This window comes from Drosophila miranda, chromosome 2 (genome assembly GCF_003369915.1).
Source record: "Drosophila miranda strain MSH22 chromosome 2, D.miranda_PacBio2.1, whole genome shotgun sequence".
Taxonomy (NCBI): domain Eukaryota; kingdom Metazoa; phylum Arthropoda; class Insecta; order Diptera; family Drosophilidae; genus Drosophila; species Drosophila miranda.
Window position 1 is genome coordinate 22,997,286 of NC_046675.1, and position 19,256 is coordinate 23,016,541.

The 19,256-nt window shown below is 42.0% G+C and overlaps 2 protein-coding genes across 5 annotated transcripts in view; both read right to left on the reverse strand.

Moving 5' to 3' along the window:
* The window catches only part of LOC108156877, a 33,953-nt gene extending 17,990 nt beyond the window's left edge, over window positions 1–15,963 (reverse strand). For 3 of the 4 annotated variants that reach the window (XR_004471895.1, XR_004471896.1, XM_033389067.1), the window contains exon 1: window positions 15,566–15,962. The gene's annotated coding sequence lies outside the window, so the exon portion shown is untranslated. Of the gene's footprint in view, window positions 1–15,565 lie in introns of all 4 variants that reach the window. The other variant, XM_033389068.1, reaches the window with a different exon arrangement.
* A 1,231-nt stretch (window positions 15,964–17,194) lies between these two features.
* LOC108157700 lies at window positions 17,195–19,202 on the reverse strand. The gene is made up of 5 exons (XM_017289870.2): window positions 19,029–19,202; window positions 18,884–18,950; window positions 18,762–18,821; window positions 17,573–18,475; window positions 17,195–17,513 (listed from the first exon to the last, which is right to left on the reverse strand). Exons 1-5 carry the CDS (start codon window positions 19,134–19,136, stop codon window positions 17,320–17,322), a joined length of 1,332 nt encoding a protein of 443 aa, XP_017145359.1. The 5' UTR covers window positions 19,137–19,202; the 3' UTR covers window positions 17,195–17,319.
* Between the last annotated feature and the right edge of the window lie 54 nt (window positions 19,203–19,256).

A 19,256-nucleotide genomic window follows, 5' to 3' on the forward strand; every position in this document is an offset into this window, starting at 1 on the left:
ACAGAATTAAGTTTTAATTAAATTGGATTATATACTAAACAGGGGGGATCTGTGGAAATGTCATATTGCATGTGCTTTAACAGATTATAAGAATTTTAACGAGAAATTTTACATTTATTTTATGCTAATGAGCGATAATATTACTTGTTTGTAATAATTTGTTGGGAAACTAATTATTGGCAGGAGAATTTTATCGAAATATAAATATAAATTCAAATAAATTGATGAGTCTCATAAAAATTTATTGATTTTGTATGGGAATCCCAATGCAATAAATTGCATTATCTATTTATGATTTATGGAATCTTTTTCAACGAAAAGGGGACATCATTTGAATAATAAACGTATAAATGGTATCTACCCCCATCTGACAAATATTATTTCAATGAGATAGGGAAAAAAAGGTCTCCATTTAGTACTGTTTTATGTTAATAGTTTCTTCGATTTTTCTTTAAATAGTTCATCGTTCGCTGATTGCTCCTAATACTCCTATTGTGCCGAGATTTATTCTTCTAAAATAAACAGCCAAAGAGCCAATAAAACAAAATACATGCGTGTGCGCGGCCGAGAATAGAGACCCAGGCTTAGGATCGAGAGTGCAAAAACAAAATTCAGCCTCGCAGAAAAGGTTTTTGTCATTATTTTTTTTTTGTGGCTGTTGGACTGCCCCCAAATTAAAAAAACGTGCCCTATAATATTCATACTACTTCGATTTGTATTTTCTCCATCCCTTCGTCCAACATCCCACCAGAGATTATGTGCCATCATGCAGACAGAAATCTTGTAAGCATTTAGCTTAAGTAAATGGCCTCGCCAACACTTCAGAAGGGGCATTAAGAGACGGCCAAAGACAGTGGGAGAATAAAATGTAAAATTTTACGAAATAACGGAGACACTTGTATCATTAACAGCTGTTTCACATGACACATGACAGTGCGGGAGGCGACAACGGGCGACAGGGTGACAGAGCGCGAGCGACAAGGCCATCGCACACGTTGATGAGTGCAAGAGAGCAGGAAAGTGGGGAAAAGTGGGGAAAAGTGGGGGTGTACATGTACACACCCTCTGTCGCTAATGACTGTGAATGAACCTCCTTGACACAATTATGAGCAAGGAAGAAGATGGCCCACCAAAGGACGGCGGGGGTGGTGGTTGTGTCCTGAAGATGATAAAAGGGAGGGGTGATGCCTGCCCGCCTGCCTGCCTGTCCCTGAAGGCAGCTTAAAATAATGGAAACAAATTGCAAAATTGTTTAATGTTCGTGGCGCGTTTGGCAATTTGTCGTCCTTCATTTGTCGCACACACAAGGACCTCCTCGGCCTCAGCCACTTAAAGCGAAATGGAAAACCGGATGTAGGACACAATTGGCGGAAACATTCCGGCCGTGGCTGGGGTTATTGATTTTCGAATTTAACGGCTTTATGCTTTATTGGCCAAGTCAATTGTTGGCCATTTGTTTTTTGCCACCGGCTCTTTTTCGGCCTCGGTCTCGATCTCGGTTTCGTTCTTCTTATTGCGCCACTGGTTGTGCCCCTGCTTGGGTCTTTGCTGCGAATCCTGCTCTTTGCTCTGGCTTTGTCTCTCTGCTGCGCTGTGGTCGCTTCTTCTGCCTACAGGGCTTTGCCACTGCCCCAGCTATGACTGCCACTCCACTGAAACAAAAGGCGTTACTCATTTTTATGGGAGGCAGAAAGAGACAGAGAGAGAGAGAGAGAGGCATCTCTTTGCCTGCATGTCCATGACATGGAAGCCTATCGTTTGCTGCTAGTCTACACTGAAAAAAAAATGGCATAAAAATCAGCCCCGGTGAATTGTTTTCCACATTCAGGCTATAATACTAATATTTTGATTTGCTTATGATTTATTATTTTATTTCTAGTAGTTTTTTTTTAGAATTTTTAAAAGTTTGCTTGCCACAAAATATCGGAATTTGAGGGGATATAGTGTGATATCACAGGAGTCTGCAAAAAACATCACGTTACTCTAGGCCATAAGGCCACTGATCATAAGTGTACCCACTGTAAGAAACATTTAGATACATAGAACATTCAGATGAATCAGAATCTTTCATAAAGACAACAGTGCCACGATATACAAATAGTAGATCACGTAGTAATATTATTCTGCCTAGAGAAACCGCAAAATGAAAGAATCTCCTAAAATACTCTTTAAAATTGTTGCATTTTATATTTAAAAGTATTTTTAAAACTGTTTTACAGCTTTTGTTTCTTCATCTTAAATTAAAAACATATTATTCTTGTCTAGTATTTTTAATCGTTTTCTTATCATTTTTGTACAGTGCACCACTGCCATTGCTTCTGTCTCCCGTTCTGCCTTTTCTATGCTGCCTGCCTTTTTCTGCGGCCGCTGCTGCTTCCTGTTCGGCCTCCGCCACTGCCACTGCCATTTCCTCTTTTTTCGGTTTCTTCCTTTACGGCCTTTAGTTTCTCTCTACCTTTTGCCTCTTGCTGCTTCCTGTTCTTTCTGCTTCGTGTGCTTTGAAATTGGCTTCTCCCTCTTTGGTCTTTTTCACTTAAACCGAAATGTCATTTCGATTTGGTTTCTTACAAATGGCCGTCCCCATCTCCATCCCCATCCTTAGCCTTCGCCACTCCTCGACAATTTGTTTGCCGCTTGTGTTTTGGCGAATTAGCCGTTTAGCCTAAGCGGAGAGCCACCGGAGGGAGAGTCCAGTGAGGGGTGAAAGTCGATTGAAAGCTTTTTAAGGTGTGTTTTTGCTGTGTGTGTGTGTGTGTGTGTGTGCGCGCGTGTGGCAGTTCAAGGAAAGCCAATTTATTGCATACGTCGAGGGGCAGTCGTAGGATGTGGGCAGGAGTCCTGCCTACTCGAGCGGCACTAAGAAGCAGCCAAAAGGAACGGCTTAACCTTATCAATAAGGCCAGCCTTTGACCCTGAGCCATATCGTGGCATAGAAAATGGGATAAGAAAGATGTCAGAGCACTCACTCCTCCTCTCCCCCACGGGACCCAACTTCTGGCATAATTTCTGGAGCATAGAACTTGCCGGCGCATTCCAAAGCAGCTAGAACTTTGGCCAAGACTTCCTCACACACACATACACTCACAAAAGAGAAGCAGGAGTGGGAGGATGAAGATTGTCTATGGCTTTTCAGGATTTATTTATCCATACCACCATACCCCCGGTCCCAAAAAGGTTGATTCATTTTCCATTGAAATACGATTATCTGGAATGTGCCAACAAATTTATGTTTTTGTCAAACTTAATTGGAAAATTGAGCATAAGAATTTTTGAAAAGGGGACAGAAAAATAAGGAGAAGAATGAAGGACAGGGAGCAGCGATATTTTTAAATATGCATATTTTTTACCACATTTTTAGCATTAGGTATTGTCGATAATTAACTTTTTTGGGGAAAATATTTAACACGAAACACCTCAAAAAATCATTTAATACATAATTTAACGATTTACTTAAGTTGAAAACATTTTTTGGATTTATTCAGCATTTTATATATTTTATTATTACATTACAAGTCATAAATACTCATAAATAGAATATATAATATTTTTACTACTTTATCTATTTTCTAAAAAGACATTAACATAAACGAAATAATGCTTTCCCAAAGGCAAGACAAAACGACCAGAAAAATCGTACTTAAAGACGGAAAAATCTACTATTTTGAAATATATTTGAATGTTTGTATACATCAGAGGTATGCCTCAGAGCGAACAATAGCATGTAACGATTCAAAGAACTAATGAACAATAAGTCGCTCAGAACACATACGACATATTCTTTTTAAATCATTGTTCGTTAGCTAAAAACGTTCCACAACTTAGAATTCAAGTCCTCACATTCTAAAAGAATCGCAGAATGACCTTTAATCGAAAAATGGTGTTCAATAGAGCCCCTCTGTCTCTATTCTCACTGTTAATACTAAATTTATAATCTAAGCAAATCCTATAATTTATGCAGCTTTAAACAGTTAAAAGTTAGACCCTCGATGTCAAAAGTTGTGGCTGTAAAGTTCTGGAAATTAAAAAGTCTTGAATCATGTAAAATCAAGGAAGTCCTCTGCTGTACTGCTGTACGGATATCGATTCATGGGCAACGGCATTCGCTGTGCTCGTAGCTCAGGTGACTCTGCCCCACTTCAATTGCCCCACTCGTATGCAGAGGCAGAGGAAGAGGCAGAGGCACATAGACAAAGGTTCTCCTGTGTGCACTCCCTATAAATAAACTCGCCCACACATCCCACAGCCATCCACTGGAACACTCGAATATATCCAGAGAGGTAGACACAGACACGTAGCAGGACTTCTTTCTCTGTGAGGAAGCATGAAAACGCCCCCAAGGCGCGCATTAATTACAACTTCCGGTTCAAGCTTACCCCTGGCGTCAGAGGACAGAGAGGCACAACAGGAGGGAAACAGCAAATAGGGGAACAGGAGGGTAACATCGAGCATGGAGCGTCAGCGTCAGATAACAAAACAGAAAATGCCATTAAACTGATTGAATGACAGCCTGATCAAATGATTGAATGCAAGAGTGAGGGACCAAGCAAATGAATGGGGGAATGGGGAACAGTTTGAATGGCTCTTCTTCGTCTTCAAATGTCACGTTTTGAGGCGTGTGGGGTGGGGAAGAAAAACGAACCAAGACACAGGAAAAAACAAGTTGGAAAAAGATAGGAGGAAGTCGATAGATGGTTACTACTCGCAGGAGTTGTAAATTTAGAAAGATCTCACAGAGAAACGATGGTGAAAAAAAACAAAATAACCAACAGAAAAACCCTTATCAACGAATCTTTAACCGAGCATGAATTTGGGCACTTCATGCACACGCAATGTATGTTGTTTTTGCTATTCTCGGGCATGATCATTAGTGTGCTGCGTGCAGGATCGAAGGAACTACCACTATGCTAGATTGACAAATGATGGCCTTTATATCTTTATTTTGTATGGATTTTTCAATAATTTTATCTGCAAAAGCTCTTAGGTGTATAGTCTCGGATAGCCTCTCAGATGTAGAGACCCATAGAGCGTCGGCTGTTGATCTTGATCAAGAAAAGACATAGCCCATTGCTCCCCACAAGTACTCGATGCAGTAAAAACCTATCAGGAGTCAGGTGCTATAGGTATCTAGTGAATAGGAGGGGACTTTCCCAAACCAGAAGCACGTCAGTTAACTGAAAGAATGAGGAAACCAAATCGTGCAATCAATAAACAATGAAACGGCCAGCAGGCAATACCATTTCGTTCTCAGAAGTTTTTCCATTCTCATTTCCCGAGATGTTTACACGAGAAATTTGTTAACAAGTGTGAAGTGAAAAGCGAACGCTGCAGCGGCATGCGAGTATATTTCAAAATGCCAAAAGGAGTGGGGGCTAAATAGGGTATGGGAATGGGAATGGGCTATGGAATGCCGGGTGAACAAAGGGATTATTGACTTGAGGGCAAGTTTATTTTACGCCAAATGAGCTCAGCCGCAAAATATCGATTTAAATCAATGTCCATCCATCGCAGCACTCTCTATGCTGGTTGGGGGTCGGCCTCCGTTTCTGTTCGGTCCTGGTCTCTGCCAAGTGGATATGTCTATACGGAAAGGGCCCCCCTGATTGGGGCGATTGCTGCAGGGGAGTATGGGGCAGGTCACGGCGCCTCCATGAATGAGAACGCGTACACATGGCCAGGGCATGACGCCTGTGGTTGAGGCAGCTAGAGCTCTTTTCTCTCTGTGTGTGTGTGCGTATTTTGCTCTGATGGTTTCGTCTTTTATTTTTAGACATATCGACGTCTCAGCTATAAATATTATTTCTATTTTATTACACATTTTATTCCATGCGATGTTTGCTTTTGCTGGCTCTCTTAAGGGAAACATCTGGCCACAACACGTGCTAAAAATCTCTCTCTCTCTCTTTCTTTTAAATAATATTACATCGTTGCAACAAAAAAAATAATAGAAACTAAAATCAATGTGCTACCATCGTTAGGTTTATGACGAAAACATAAATTGTTTTTCTCTTTGATTCCGTTAGGGTTCAAGGTTTTCCCGTTCTTTGAGTCAATGATTTTGTTTGCTTTTGAAAATAAATATTTATGAGCTGGAAAATTCTAGCCTGATTCTAGGTTTGTTCTCTAGATAAGAATCAATGTTTATGGAGATATATTTGAAGATATTTTATGGTAAGTTTTTAGGAAAATTGAATTAGATTTAAAAACAAAAATAACAGATGATAGATAAATGTAGAGGTAAGATTATAGATTAGGTTGAAAGGTTTTTTACCATTGTATCATATAAAGAATGCTTTGGCACAGAAATCATCAGAAATATGGCCAAAAGAAGATCTCTTGTGTCTGTGGAAATGCAAGGCCCAAAAGCAGAGGCGTTGGCATTGCGTTGACGACCACGTTATGACTGACTGACTGACTGACTGAGGGATCGGATTGAGTGACTGACTGAGTGACAGGGCCCTTACATCTTCGAACAGAATGAGATCTTGACAAGCAACACGAAACGATGAAAACACAACAAAACGGAAAAGAAACGTACAAGAAAGAAAACGAAGCAAGATATCAAGATCAGGCCGATTTCAACGGAATCCATTTGGTGCTGCCAAATAAATACCACCAACAAAACGTTCAACGAGTTAACTTTTGTGGGGTGGGGGGGAGAAACACGTTCAAGACTCACCAAAATGTGAAGAGAAGAGAAATTTAGGTAAAAGTTCCCTGTTCTGATGTTGCATGGAGTCTCGAGTGTCGCGGGGCCAAGAGTCATAAAAAATCAATGTTTGAACTTGTCTTTTTACGACTATTGCTTCATTCTGTTTGAGGAGTGCCTTTGGGGAGCAAAGTAGGGCCACATTTTGGTTCTTATCAACATTTATCCAGGTGAGCAATAAAATACAATCTATTGTGTTTTGGGCCAGGTCATTACACGGCTTGAAGGAGATAGCAAGGTGATGGTTTTTTGTGTGAGGAGAGTTCCGGTACCACAAGGATTCAAAGTTGAAGAGAAACTAACATTTAAGAGGAGCAAGGAGAAGAATAGCTTGAAAATACATGTAAATATTTCCAAGGGTATGGAAATAATAAAAGTAAGTGTAGATTTTCTTTTTATAAATTTAAAGCTACAAATTTTTTTTTTAAGTTAATCTAGCACAAGATTTTTTTAGTATAGGACTAAATTTATGAAATGGAACGCCATAATATAAAATCAGATAGATAGTTTGAAAATTAAATAGATAATATTTTTTATTTATATTAAAAACTTTGTAAATAATAAGCGGATATCGGTTGAGGTTAAGGAATTGTTTTCGCCTCGAATGGAAATGGATAAGATTCCATAAATAAAATTTAATAATAGACATAAATTCCTCTAATTCACTAGAGAATATCCTTTGTTGATTAATTGTACAAATTTCCATATAAGCGAACGGATACAAGGAATTCAAGATCTTTTAAGATGCAATCCCATCTTTTATTATTAAGGGTGATATTTGATAGGATTATAGTTGAGTCTAAGTTTAGTCTCAACATTGAATAATATTATTAGTTGAAATTCAATCAATATATTAATATTTTTGTTACATATAACACAAATATGTACATATCTCCAACACTGTTGTTCAATCAAAAAATCACTTGAGTACAATCAAATCTAGATAGTTTCAAGCCTCCATCCAAGCACATAAAATAACCTTCCATCTTCCATCTTTTATCGACAGCACATACCACACACACACACACACACACGAGACACTTGAACATCAGACACCCCCGCAATCCCTTTCAAGTGACCCTTGACCCTTTTGGCCAGTAGGAAGAGACAAGTACAATGTATACAAGTATATTACAATAATCGTACAATATATTGCCGCAATGCCCATAAAAGTTGACCAACTTTGGGGGATTCCAATTCCAGCACTCGAACCGAAGAGCGAGAGACAGAGAGAGGGAAAGAGAACTCTCTGTCGCATACATATAAATGAACTAATTTGGTTTACGCTTTTTGGGTGATTTTATGGACCGCAGTGCCGCAGAGGCAGACCGTGGGAGGGAGGCCATGGGAACTTCTCACAGTGTACAAGAGATGTATGAGGATGTGCCCCTGTGCTATGGCCAAAAACAATTGTACTAAAGCATAAATTTACTTTATTAAATAAAGAAAATACAGCCATAATTCTTTGGCTGCTTTTAGGGCCCACATCTACATCTTGGCCGGCCCCCCATCCGGATCCGTTCTGCTGACGTTGTCTCTGCCGTTTTGTTGCCGTTTCTGTTGGCTGTTGCTCGCTGTTGGCGGGCGGTGGCGGTGGCGGTGGCGATGGCAGTGGCAGTGGCGTCATGGTGGGCGTCTCTGACATCCACGCGGCGGCGGCATCCGACAGACGCGACGCTCAATTTCTGGCCTTACTTAACCAAAAATAATTATGTGGGATACACACAGACATACAGACAGATACAAAGATATACTACTAGTAGCAACTAAATTAAGCATATTTTAGCTATTTTTATATTGAAATAATAATTTGGCTGCTTCTTGCCATTTGTTAATGGCTTTGAAATGAACAGTCGAGTCGAAGGAAATCCAAAATGAACCACAAGTCGAAAGATGTTCCACAGAAAATAAAAGGCCACAGAGACTGTGGATACCCTAGAATTCACCAAAAATATCACATTCAATGGGAGAAAGGAATATAGATAAATACTGCAATTGAAGATCATTTAGGAGTTCAAAGAAAAGCAAATAATAATAAGAAGAGATCAGGCACAGTTTATCTTGGGCCATTTCGAATAGGTTCCTTAAGGAAACCGATACTAATGTTTAGTGAAGAACACATTATTAAATTAGGACCTGATTTTCTTATAAATGATTATTTATGTTATCTCAAGAAGGATTTTATAGGATTACTATGGCTTTTAATTTCAATTAAAGAAAGATGTGTAAGGAATTGTGTAAGAAACGCATATGTCCACAATATGTTCTGGTGTACCAGGATTTGGGATAGAGCGGCTTTGATCGCATGCTCCTTAATTTCGTTTACCTTATATGCAGTGTCTCGAGCCCCCGCCTAAGTTCATAATACTTTCGAACGTTTTGTAGGATACAGAGTACCGTCCAAAATGATGGAAACTCTTTCGCAAGATGCCAACGACAACGATAACAGCTTCCACCTGCATACACAACCAACAAACACACACAGCAAAAAAAAAGACGAGGCGTCCCCCCAGCCTCCACGCCAAACTACAATACGAAGGGGGGACCCGTCTTATTTAGTAATTTATTTATAAAATCTTCCCCCTACACAACTTACAGACCAAAAAAAGTTGAGAGGCAAGAAGACGTACAACAACAACAGCAACAACAGCTACAAAAAAATTGACACCGGAAGTTGTGGCTGCCTCATCTGCTCTCTGGATTTGCATCTTCATGCCCCATCTCTGTGCCTGTCCCTGCTTTTCTTTTGCTCTCTTTCGGAAGCCAGACAAATGCTTCAGAGACAAATTACTTGATTTGCATAGTATACATATATACATATATATTCTTCTCCAATATATATATACATATACACCCGCATAAGTACAGACCCGAGGATTTTCTTTCGGCTGCAAAAGAAAAACCTCTCAACATTGTCATTTTTCTTGTTGGTGGTTGGTTCCCTCTTTCATTTGATTCTTTTTTTATGGAAATTTTTATCAAAAAAAGAGAAGAAAAAACTGCGGGGTTGCTTGTTAGGTGCGGGAGGCGCAACCAAGCGTGGCAACTCCCATCGTAACTCCCTCTCAGATGGGGCGCTCCGCTCTGATGTCAGTTGGACAAGCCGGCTTAGCCTGAGACGGGGTTTTCCATTCATTCATTAATGCCCAAAGAAGCGCGGTGCAGACCCAAAGAAACAGCGGAGTGACAGAGCAACAGAGGGACATCTATGATACTTTTGATTACATGATGCCCTGCTTCTGCTCTTTTGCAAAAAAAAAAAAAAGAAAGCAAAAAAACCATGCCAGCAGCATCCCAGTAATCCCCATAAGACGACTAGATGCCAAGGCATTCCTATAGCTATAGCACCGATTACAACCAAAGCCAGAAACAATCGCCGCCACAGTGGTCCACAGAAGAAGGTCCGTCAGTACATTGGGGAAATGGTTCCTAAGGGTGGATCAACAGATGGTCAATCGATGGGATAAAATTAAATATTTACGAGGCATCGAATTGAGAGTGTTGATGATAGTTTAATGGGGTACAAATATGGGGGTACACTTCATAGATTAGATTGCGGGAGTCGTTTAAACTCAAGTGTTTGTGGGAAGAACATTTTCCACAAAGCTACATCTACCTAAAATCACTTGGCTGCCATCGATCTGTACACACATATATAATAAATAAAATCTACTAATTAAAAATAAATAGCTTTAAAGATTACTTTACCTATTACTGATGCTATCTCTAATGCTTCACTGATGACTTTCCTGATAATGCTACCACCTTATAGATGATAGATGGCGCCTGGTTATGGACGATGATTAAGCGGAAAAGCCACACAATTTTCCATACCCACTATCAGTGGCCTTATCAAAATAAACTCAGGCAAATAAAATCAGGTGCAACTTCCAGCCTAATCTAATAAGCGTTTATAAATAGTATGGCATCGTTGCATCGACAAAAAATCTGTGATGTGGAGATTTGTGGTGAGAGCTAAATAAGGGGACAAACACACATCAACAATCGCGTAACAGGCAGAGGCCTTATCGAATCAGTAATGCATAATCAGCATCCAGTATTCCACAGGGAAATCGTTTTTTAATTCATTACCGTTTCAGAGTTTTTCCTATCCAATAAGTTAAATATTTTTTATTTTTTGATAATCTGCAAGCCTTTATTTTCAGTTAAAAAACTGATGAAAACCACTGTGCGATCCACAGAGCTCTCATGCAATCGTAAAAATGTAGGGAATTAAGTCAGTCAGTGACTGTGTGTAACAGTTAACTGAATTTGTCTCCCCATCTCTGCACCGCCCCTCTCTATACCTCTTTCTCTCTGTCTGTGGAAGTTGCACAATAGCAGAGAGGGAGCCAGTGGCACAGGGAAAGTCTTACTCAATCTTGGCTGCAGTCTGCAGACGTTTTTCCAGAGCCAGAGGAAAAAGTAAAATTCAGCTTGAATGCAGCGCAACTAATTAGTTTTGAGGCTGCTGCTGCTGCTGCTGGCGTTGCTGCTGTAATCGCAGTGGAGCGCAGACAGCGACAATTTTCCCACTGAATTTTCACTTTTTTTGTTTCTTACCCAGTTTTCTTTCTTCTACGTGTGCGCCAAAGAAAATCAAGCAAAAACAAGCAAAACAAAAGAATTTATGAGATACAAAAAAAACTTTTGGCCTCACTTGGATGGGAGCTCCTATATCTACGAGTGTACATATGTGGTACATATATCTCTGTTATGTCTCCCATTGGGATTGTTCTTATTTTGGGTTTATTTCCCAAAATAAATTCCATAATAAGACGTATGGAAAATCGTTTATTTGAAATACCTAAATTGCACACTCGAACCAGATAAAAACCAGTTGCTACGCATTCGAATTCAATACAAAGCGAAATATACGAGTATATGTACGATATATGGATGTAAGAAACATTATACTTGACTGCAAGGTCGAAATTAATTGGTTCTTGGGCATGGCATGGCATTCTTTTGATTTCGAACCGAGGTAAAACTGCCTTAAAAAACAAAAACAAATTTATAGAGCATGGAAAATGGCTTCGGTTTCAGTACTAATATATATTTAAGGGAACTTTTACTTTTTCAGAACTTTGTGCAAATATCTTCTTACAAATTTAAAAGATTATAATTACTGTTCATATGACTTAATGGAAGTATTCTTTGCAAATGTTTCACAAAGCAATAAATTGTGGATTTTCATAGATCGAAGGATAACCTGTCAATGGACAGCATTCTCTTCGGTGTTAAAACAGACCATATAATATTATTATTTGCCTATTTGTCCATTGGTCATTCAAAAAGATTCTAGATAATATACTCCAGTCTTTATCCCCCACCCCATCCGCGAAGTATTACATTTTACCGTGCGGGGACATTTGGTATATTACCAGGTCCATCTGCCAATTCTGTCATGTCTCCAAATATACTTTCCACTCCGATTGATGGAGCAACACTGTCTGTGTAGAGGGATAATCTCCTTTCATTTTTTAATTAAAACAAATGAAAGTCGAGAGTATCAGTCTCCACTAGGCCCTTCATGACTTGGACTACGAACAATAAACTTCCGCTAATAGACCAAAAAAAGACCAAGCAACCCAATAAGCAGAGTACAACGAGTACAACAACATCAGAGTGTCAAAGTAATCGATGACCCTCCCACAAAGGTATCGAAAAGATGCCAAGTGCCTCTTTATTTGACTTTATATTGGATTTCTGTTGACTCTGCCTTTTGTCGCTTATTGCCTGCTAAAAAAAAAAATCAAAATCAAAATCAAAATCATGGCCATGGCTACTCGTAGCATGCGATTGTACGTTTTCAGTTTCGGTTGGTCTTTCAGCCATAGAGACAGAGAGAGAAAGAGACACGAAAATAAATAAATAAACATGGCTGAATAAATGAATATTAAATGGCCAAAAGCTTTGACCAAAAAAATAATAAATAACTGAAAATAATGCATGCAAACAGAACGGGGTTTCGGCTCGAACGAAATTTTGTATACCCTTAAAAAACGGAACCCTCTAATTGATTATTATTATATTGTTATTATTGAATTCAAAATATATGGAGCTGAGGGGCTGAGAGTCTCAAATGTTGATAAATGTTAAGATTCAGTGGCACCTGATTTTCATTGATTGTAGTCATCCGGTAAGTCTTCCAGAGCTTTAAGATTAATGCAAATGTAGGGTTTTCTTAGTCTGTTAAATTGAAGACAGTCTTCCGCCAAAACTTGTTATAATACCACCCGTAAGGGTATACGTAGGTATTAAAGAAAAAACTAATGTACGGGGAATGGTAACCCAAAAGCGATATTCGATACGCAAATAGCAGAAAATGTTTGCGTGTTTGTTTGCCCTATCAGTTTTTTGCCTGGTAGTCAGTGTGGCACAGTGCGTTGCAGTGTCTATTTATGTGCGTGCCTGGCAAAGCCAGAATCGGATTCAAAATCGAATACAATCGGAGTGCGTCAAAGCGGGGGCTACGTTTGAAATTTGATTGACTACAAACCCATACAAAGAGGACGGCGGCACGAACGCGTACGACGACGACGTCATCTGCCAAGTATTTTTTTTTAAAGCTTCAATTGGAACTTGAGGCTTGAGGTTTGTTTTTTTTCTAATGCTGCCGCCCACGTACAGTCCGCCAAGAGATACTTTTACAGCACACACACACACACACACACACGCGGCAAAAACCGCGAGAGCGGAAGCAAACAACTTCGACAGCATAGAAGTGTGTGAGCGGGCGAGAACACGAGAGATATATGGTGTTAGGGAAAGGGAGATGGGGAAGAGGGAGTGACAAGCTTTTGCGGTTTTTAGTTACACAGAAGACCCTCGCACAGTGGAATGGGTAGGCAAAGAAAAGGGGCTGCAATATAATTACATTTGTGTTTTGTTTATTTTTAATGTGAGCAAGCCCCAAAGATAAATATTAAGCTCAAACAAAAATTTTGTTCGCTGCTTTCGAATTTTGAATCGGTTTTAACTATTGAATCTACTCTGATCATATCCTATCATATTGCACCACTGTGCCTGTGACGGTGTCGTTTTTTTTTTCCCCTTGGTATTGTCATTTACTTTGTGGCAAGCAATTACATGCGACAAGCCAAGCGGCAGTTGTTTGTTGTTGCTGGTTCTGCTGTTGATATTTGATGTTTGTTGCTTATGGGTTTCGTTTCTGTAGGCGTGGCCCAGTTTCTTGCTGTGGTTGTTGCCACATTTGGCAGCAACAATTTATGTCAAGCCGAAAGCCGCCTGCTTTTTGCGTCTCTGCGCGAAAACATGCGTAAAAGTAGCTGCGAAAAGACGGCCACACTGTGTCTGTGCCGTGCCGCCCCATCAGACACCCTTTCGCACCACACACCCGCGCCCGAAGACACACCCGCCCGCCCCTCACCGTAATTAAAATGCCTGGCAACAAACACAAAGTTTTTTTTGGCGAAGAGTGTGTGCGAGGAGATGAGCAGATCTGGGAATAGACTGAAGAGATGTGTAGGGGAGATGGAGATCATTGTGACAGTGGGTTGAAGAGAGCTCCTGGAGAGGGAGAGGGAGCGACGCCAGGCCTGCATTTAATGGCAGTGTTGACAGCCGCCGCATAGCGGGACGCTGGCATCTGTCATACATGCATGTCATACGGCAAATAGCTTAACTGTCATAAAAACAACAAGTGGGAAGGGCGTACGAGACGAGGGCGAGGGAGAGGGAGAGGGAGAGCAGAAGATCGTAAAACGGTTTATTGCAGGGAGTCGCTGCTGGAGGAAAAGACGGCTGGGGTTGTACGAAAGATTGAACGTAAAAATGCCTGTTCTTTTCTCTGGCATGTTTGTTGATTTCCAAACATATATTATTTTTATGTTTCATTTGATTTATTTATTAACTGCACTGCCCGGACCCTTCTTCCACAATCTGTACATGCTCGCTATCACTCTCACTCTCTCTCTCCTTCTACCTCTCCCCTTTTGTCGCACAGAACTACTGCTGGGGCTGCTGCTTATTCTTCCTCTTCTTCAGCTTCTGGTCAAAACGCCAACGCCTCACACACACACACACACACACACTTACACAACATAGTTGTATGCGTGTTAGGGAGGGAGTTTAATAATAGCACACACTCACACACACGTTATAAAAGCTCCCGCTGGAGCGGCGTCTGCTAAAGATGTTAGAAGAGGTGGAAAGTGGAGAGAGGAGAGTATAGAATGCAGCACTAAAAACTTCAACGACTCCTCAACCCCCTGCACTTCCGCACTCTTCTGGCAAATATCAAACAGCGAGAGAGTCAGAGAGAGTGAGCAGGCAGGGCAACTGAATGGCAGCAAAAATCACAAAAGCAAATACAAAAAACTTTCTTACTAACACACATGCATACACACACGTACACCCTCTCCCATTCCCCTTCCCACTCCTCAACGAGCCAACGCTAAAGTTTTGTGTGTGCGTGGGCGGGAGGATGGGGGGAGGGCTGACGGGTGAGGCACTGACTGCCACTGCCACAATAATGCTCTTGTTGTCTGCGGCAACCGGGAAAAGAGATGGCAACTGGCAACAGTTATGACGCGGAGTAAGAGTGAGAGAGGCAGAAGGCACAGGAAGTTTGTTGTTGATTTTTTGTTGTTTTTGTTTTTCTTTCAATTAACACTATGGAAAGGGTAGAACAAGACAGACAGAGAGTAGCGAGGGACGGGTAGAAACAGAGAGCAAGTCGGGAAAAGAGAGAATCATACAATTTAACTAGATACTTTTTTGCATAAACAATTTCTTATACAATGAACGGGCAGGCACAATTTTGTTTATTAAATATTATTACTGCACGCTGCACACGAACACACACACTCATACTCATGCATGTATGACGCGTACCTCTCTCACATTCGGTTCGTGCTCCACCAAGTAGACGCCGCCAACTGCGAGCGCAACAACAATTTAGGTGTGATGACGTTTGGGCAGGGGGCGGAGGTGCAGAGATGCAATTAATGCACTCTTGTTGTTGTTGCTGCCTCTGCTTCTACGACACTTTGATGTTTTTACTTTTTTACTTTTGTATTTGCAAACACACACGTCGCGCTGTTTCTCGATGGCTTTGATTTAATTCAAACACACTTTACTTTGCTTTTGGTTTTCTGTTTTTTACCGACACGCAAAGACACACAAGCTCACAGAGGGAAAAGCCAAAACGCGCGCAAGTCCGTCCGTTTTCTGCTCGTGACGCGACGAGTGAGTGCGTTCGATTAGTTGTTCGGTACGACTAAAAAGCCCCGTTGATTCGTGGACTCCACGAACCCCAACCGGCTGGACCGGAGCCGGAACCGGAGCCCCCACCAGTTCGATTGTAACAGCCGGCGCACTGAGCTGGTTCGCCGGGTAATCGGGCAATCGAACTAGTTCGCAGATGAAGGGACCGTTGCAAGCTGCCAGCGGAATGAAAAAAAAACGAGGGGGAACGTTGTGAGTTGCTGCGGACACCGCAACTCTACATTTATACCCGATACTAAGTCAGTGTGGCTCTCCTCCGGCAGACGCCGCTAATATTAAACGACACGACAAACGTGCGAGAGAGACAGAAAATCAGTCTGAGCGTGACGTCGGGCGCTGCGTAGCCACTGCAAATTGATTTCTTGCTTTTGGCTATAAAAATTATTCGATCTGATTCAGCAACCGGATAGATATGGTCATTATCTATGATTCTGCGTTTTTAGTTTTCTCGTATTCTAAATATTGTGAATATCCCCAGATTTTCGTCCTTTGTGTGGGCGGAAGGGGGTTTGGCAAAATTTTGAAACAAACTCCTCTCGGTCCGATATCTTAGGAGTGTGGATACCAAATTTGGTTGCTCTAGCTTTTATAGTCTCTGAGATCTAGGCGCTAATGTTTTACTCTAAGCAAAGCCGTCCTTGTCTTTGGAGTGGATGCGGCAAGCTTGAGTTGCAGCTGCCGCACTCGTGCACGGCTGATCGTCGTCGCTCTGCGATTCTTCTCTCTCGGCGATATGAGGAGCATCCCCCGAGACACTTGAGGAAGCCTGGCTCGTGCTCTCCGACAGGGTCCCGTAAGTACAATTCGGCGATAGCCTAGGCACTCTCGACGATACCTGTCGGTAATTCGAATCCGTGGTAGGACCCAGAAAACGAGATCTGGCGATTACCTAAATGCTCTCTCTAAATACCCTCATAAGGGCTACCGGGTTGTCCCCTCCAGTCCATTTAGGACGCCCTTCAGAGCCCCACACGCCCCTCGCCTCTGTCGCCCCCTCGTGGGACTGGTCCGCCGTCCACCATTGTAGGCCCGAGACTCGGAGTCCCGGCAAATTACGAATATGGCTGTAGTTTCGACCTTGGATGTAGACTGAGATGTGTACCCCAGCCAGGATCGCTTCCTTACAATGTACATATACATTTTTTTTTTTATTTGGACTGTACTATAAAGTTAGGATAATTATTTAAGTCTGATCTGTCATCTCTTTCATCTCATTGGAATTAAATGGAACTTGAAACAGAAAATAAATGGCATATTTTATTGTTGCAACACTCGGAACACTATTTTATTCTCATTTTACTTCTCATTTATAGATTAGATAGATGGAAACATTTATTTGGATCAGCCCGTTGGCTGATCGTTTAATAGCACTTCTTGTGGCACCAGTCCCAGATGCAACCATCGTCGGCGTTACAGCCGAATCCGCTGGGATAGATGCCGCAATAGTCCTGGGAGTTCATGAAGGAGCAGCTGCCGTTGGGACAGTAGTAGCTGTAGCAGCCCGGTGAGCATTTGTCCCGCTGGTCGTGCTTGCAGCCAGAGCAGTCCAGGAATTCTGCAGTCGAATTGAACGAATAACTTAATGATGTTCAGGATTAGGCACCTCTCACTTACCGCTCTCCTTGCACTCGGGCGTACTGCAGGCCTGCAGCGGAGGATTGGGCGGCATCACGAGGCGTCGTCGGTTCTCGCTCTCGAAAATCTGCGGCGGCTTGAGATAGATCACCGAATGGGTGCAGACCCGGGGATCGCACAACTTACGCTCCCGGCTGGAGCAGACCCAGTTGGGCGCGTAGTTGGTGCAGATCCGGGGACTCTTTACCAAACAGCAGCCCGGCGGAGGATTCCGGCCCGGAAAGACTTCGGATGTCGGCCGAAGCGCCATAGTCTTTGGTTGCCCTGTAGGATAAAGCCATGGTCTCTTTGTGGTTGTTGCTATTATATCGTTGGATTCCTCATGCCTGGTGGTGACATCGTAGCTCTTGTCGTACGCCTCATCGTATGGGGGGAGTGTGGAGTACTCCACACGGTTAATGTTCTCGGTGGCCACCGTATACTCGTGCTGGTTCCGGATCACATTGTCGATCTCCAGTATAGTGGTTATATACCCCGGCTCCTGGCAGCTCCCACCATGCCACACGGTGCCAGCCGGACAAGCCGGCAACAGGCAGCGCCCTGCGTAGTATTCACCATCCGTGCAGACAATCCTCCGGCATTGCTCCTCGAAGAAGATCGAGCCGGGCGGACAGCGCGCAAGTTCGACTGGACGTTCAACTGTTGGTGGAACCGGAGGTGGTGTTGGTTCCGTGGTTGTTGTCGTCGGTTCCTCTGTGGTTGTTGTTGAGGGTTCTTCTGTAGTTGTTGTCGTCGGTTCCTCTGTGGTTGTTGTTGAGGGTTCTTCTGTAGTTGTTGTCGTTGCGGGTTGGGTCGTGACCGGAGGAATGACTGTTGTGGACTCAAACGGACAGGGCAACGGATCCTTCAAATAACACTTTCCATCTGTGTTCAGGTAGTAGCCTGTTATGAAGATATCGAACATTTGTATGTATAAAAGGCATATTTAATCCAAGCTTCGAATATTTTTGCTCTATCTAATGCTCCCAACTGCTATCATCTTTATGTAAACATATGCTCGACACGCACAAGCGTTTTCCACTAAAATTCGAATCAAGCTATTGTATTTTGCTTTTTCAGTCTTGGGCATTCTCTTTTACATATATGTAATATATATACAGGAGGTAAATATATTTATACGTATGCCATCGGACGTACATCGGAGACACTATCCTGAAACAGAACTTACCCGTGGGACATACTAAAGCATTTTGCGGATAGCACAGTCCATCTGTGCCCAGGTTATAACCTGAAATGGATACACAGAAGTGTAAAAGCAGATAGAAATGCCCCTTCTCAGGCAGCTCTTACCCGCGGGACAATTCAATGAGCTCAGGCAATAGCCATTGACATTCTGATATCTGGGCGGACAGTAACCCTAGGAATAGAGGAATAAATAGGGATCACGAAGTCAAATGTCCAATCTATTAATGAAACCTTGAGCATTGAAGCTTACCGTGTTGTCTGATGTCTGATAACCCGTCGCGTAATTCTGAGCACATGCTTGGATCGCCAAGAAAAATATCCAGCACCAGAGCTTTGGGCGTGACGATGTCGTCAGCATCTTGAATATTTTTGATCCGGTACTGTGTGTCGATGCTCAGCTGTCTGAACCCAAGACGCGACTAACGAAAAATCGCTACAGATCGAGTGCAAACGTAGGCCAGGAACATAATTGTCGACG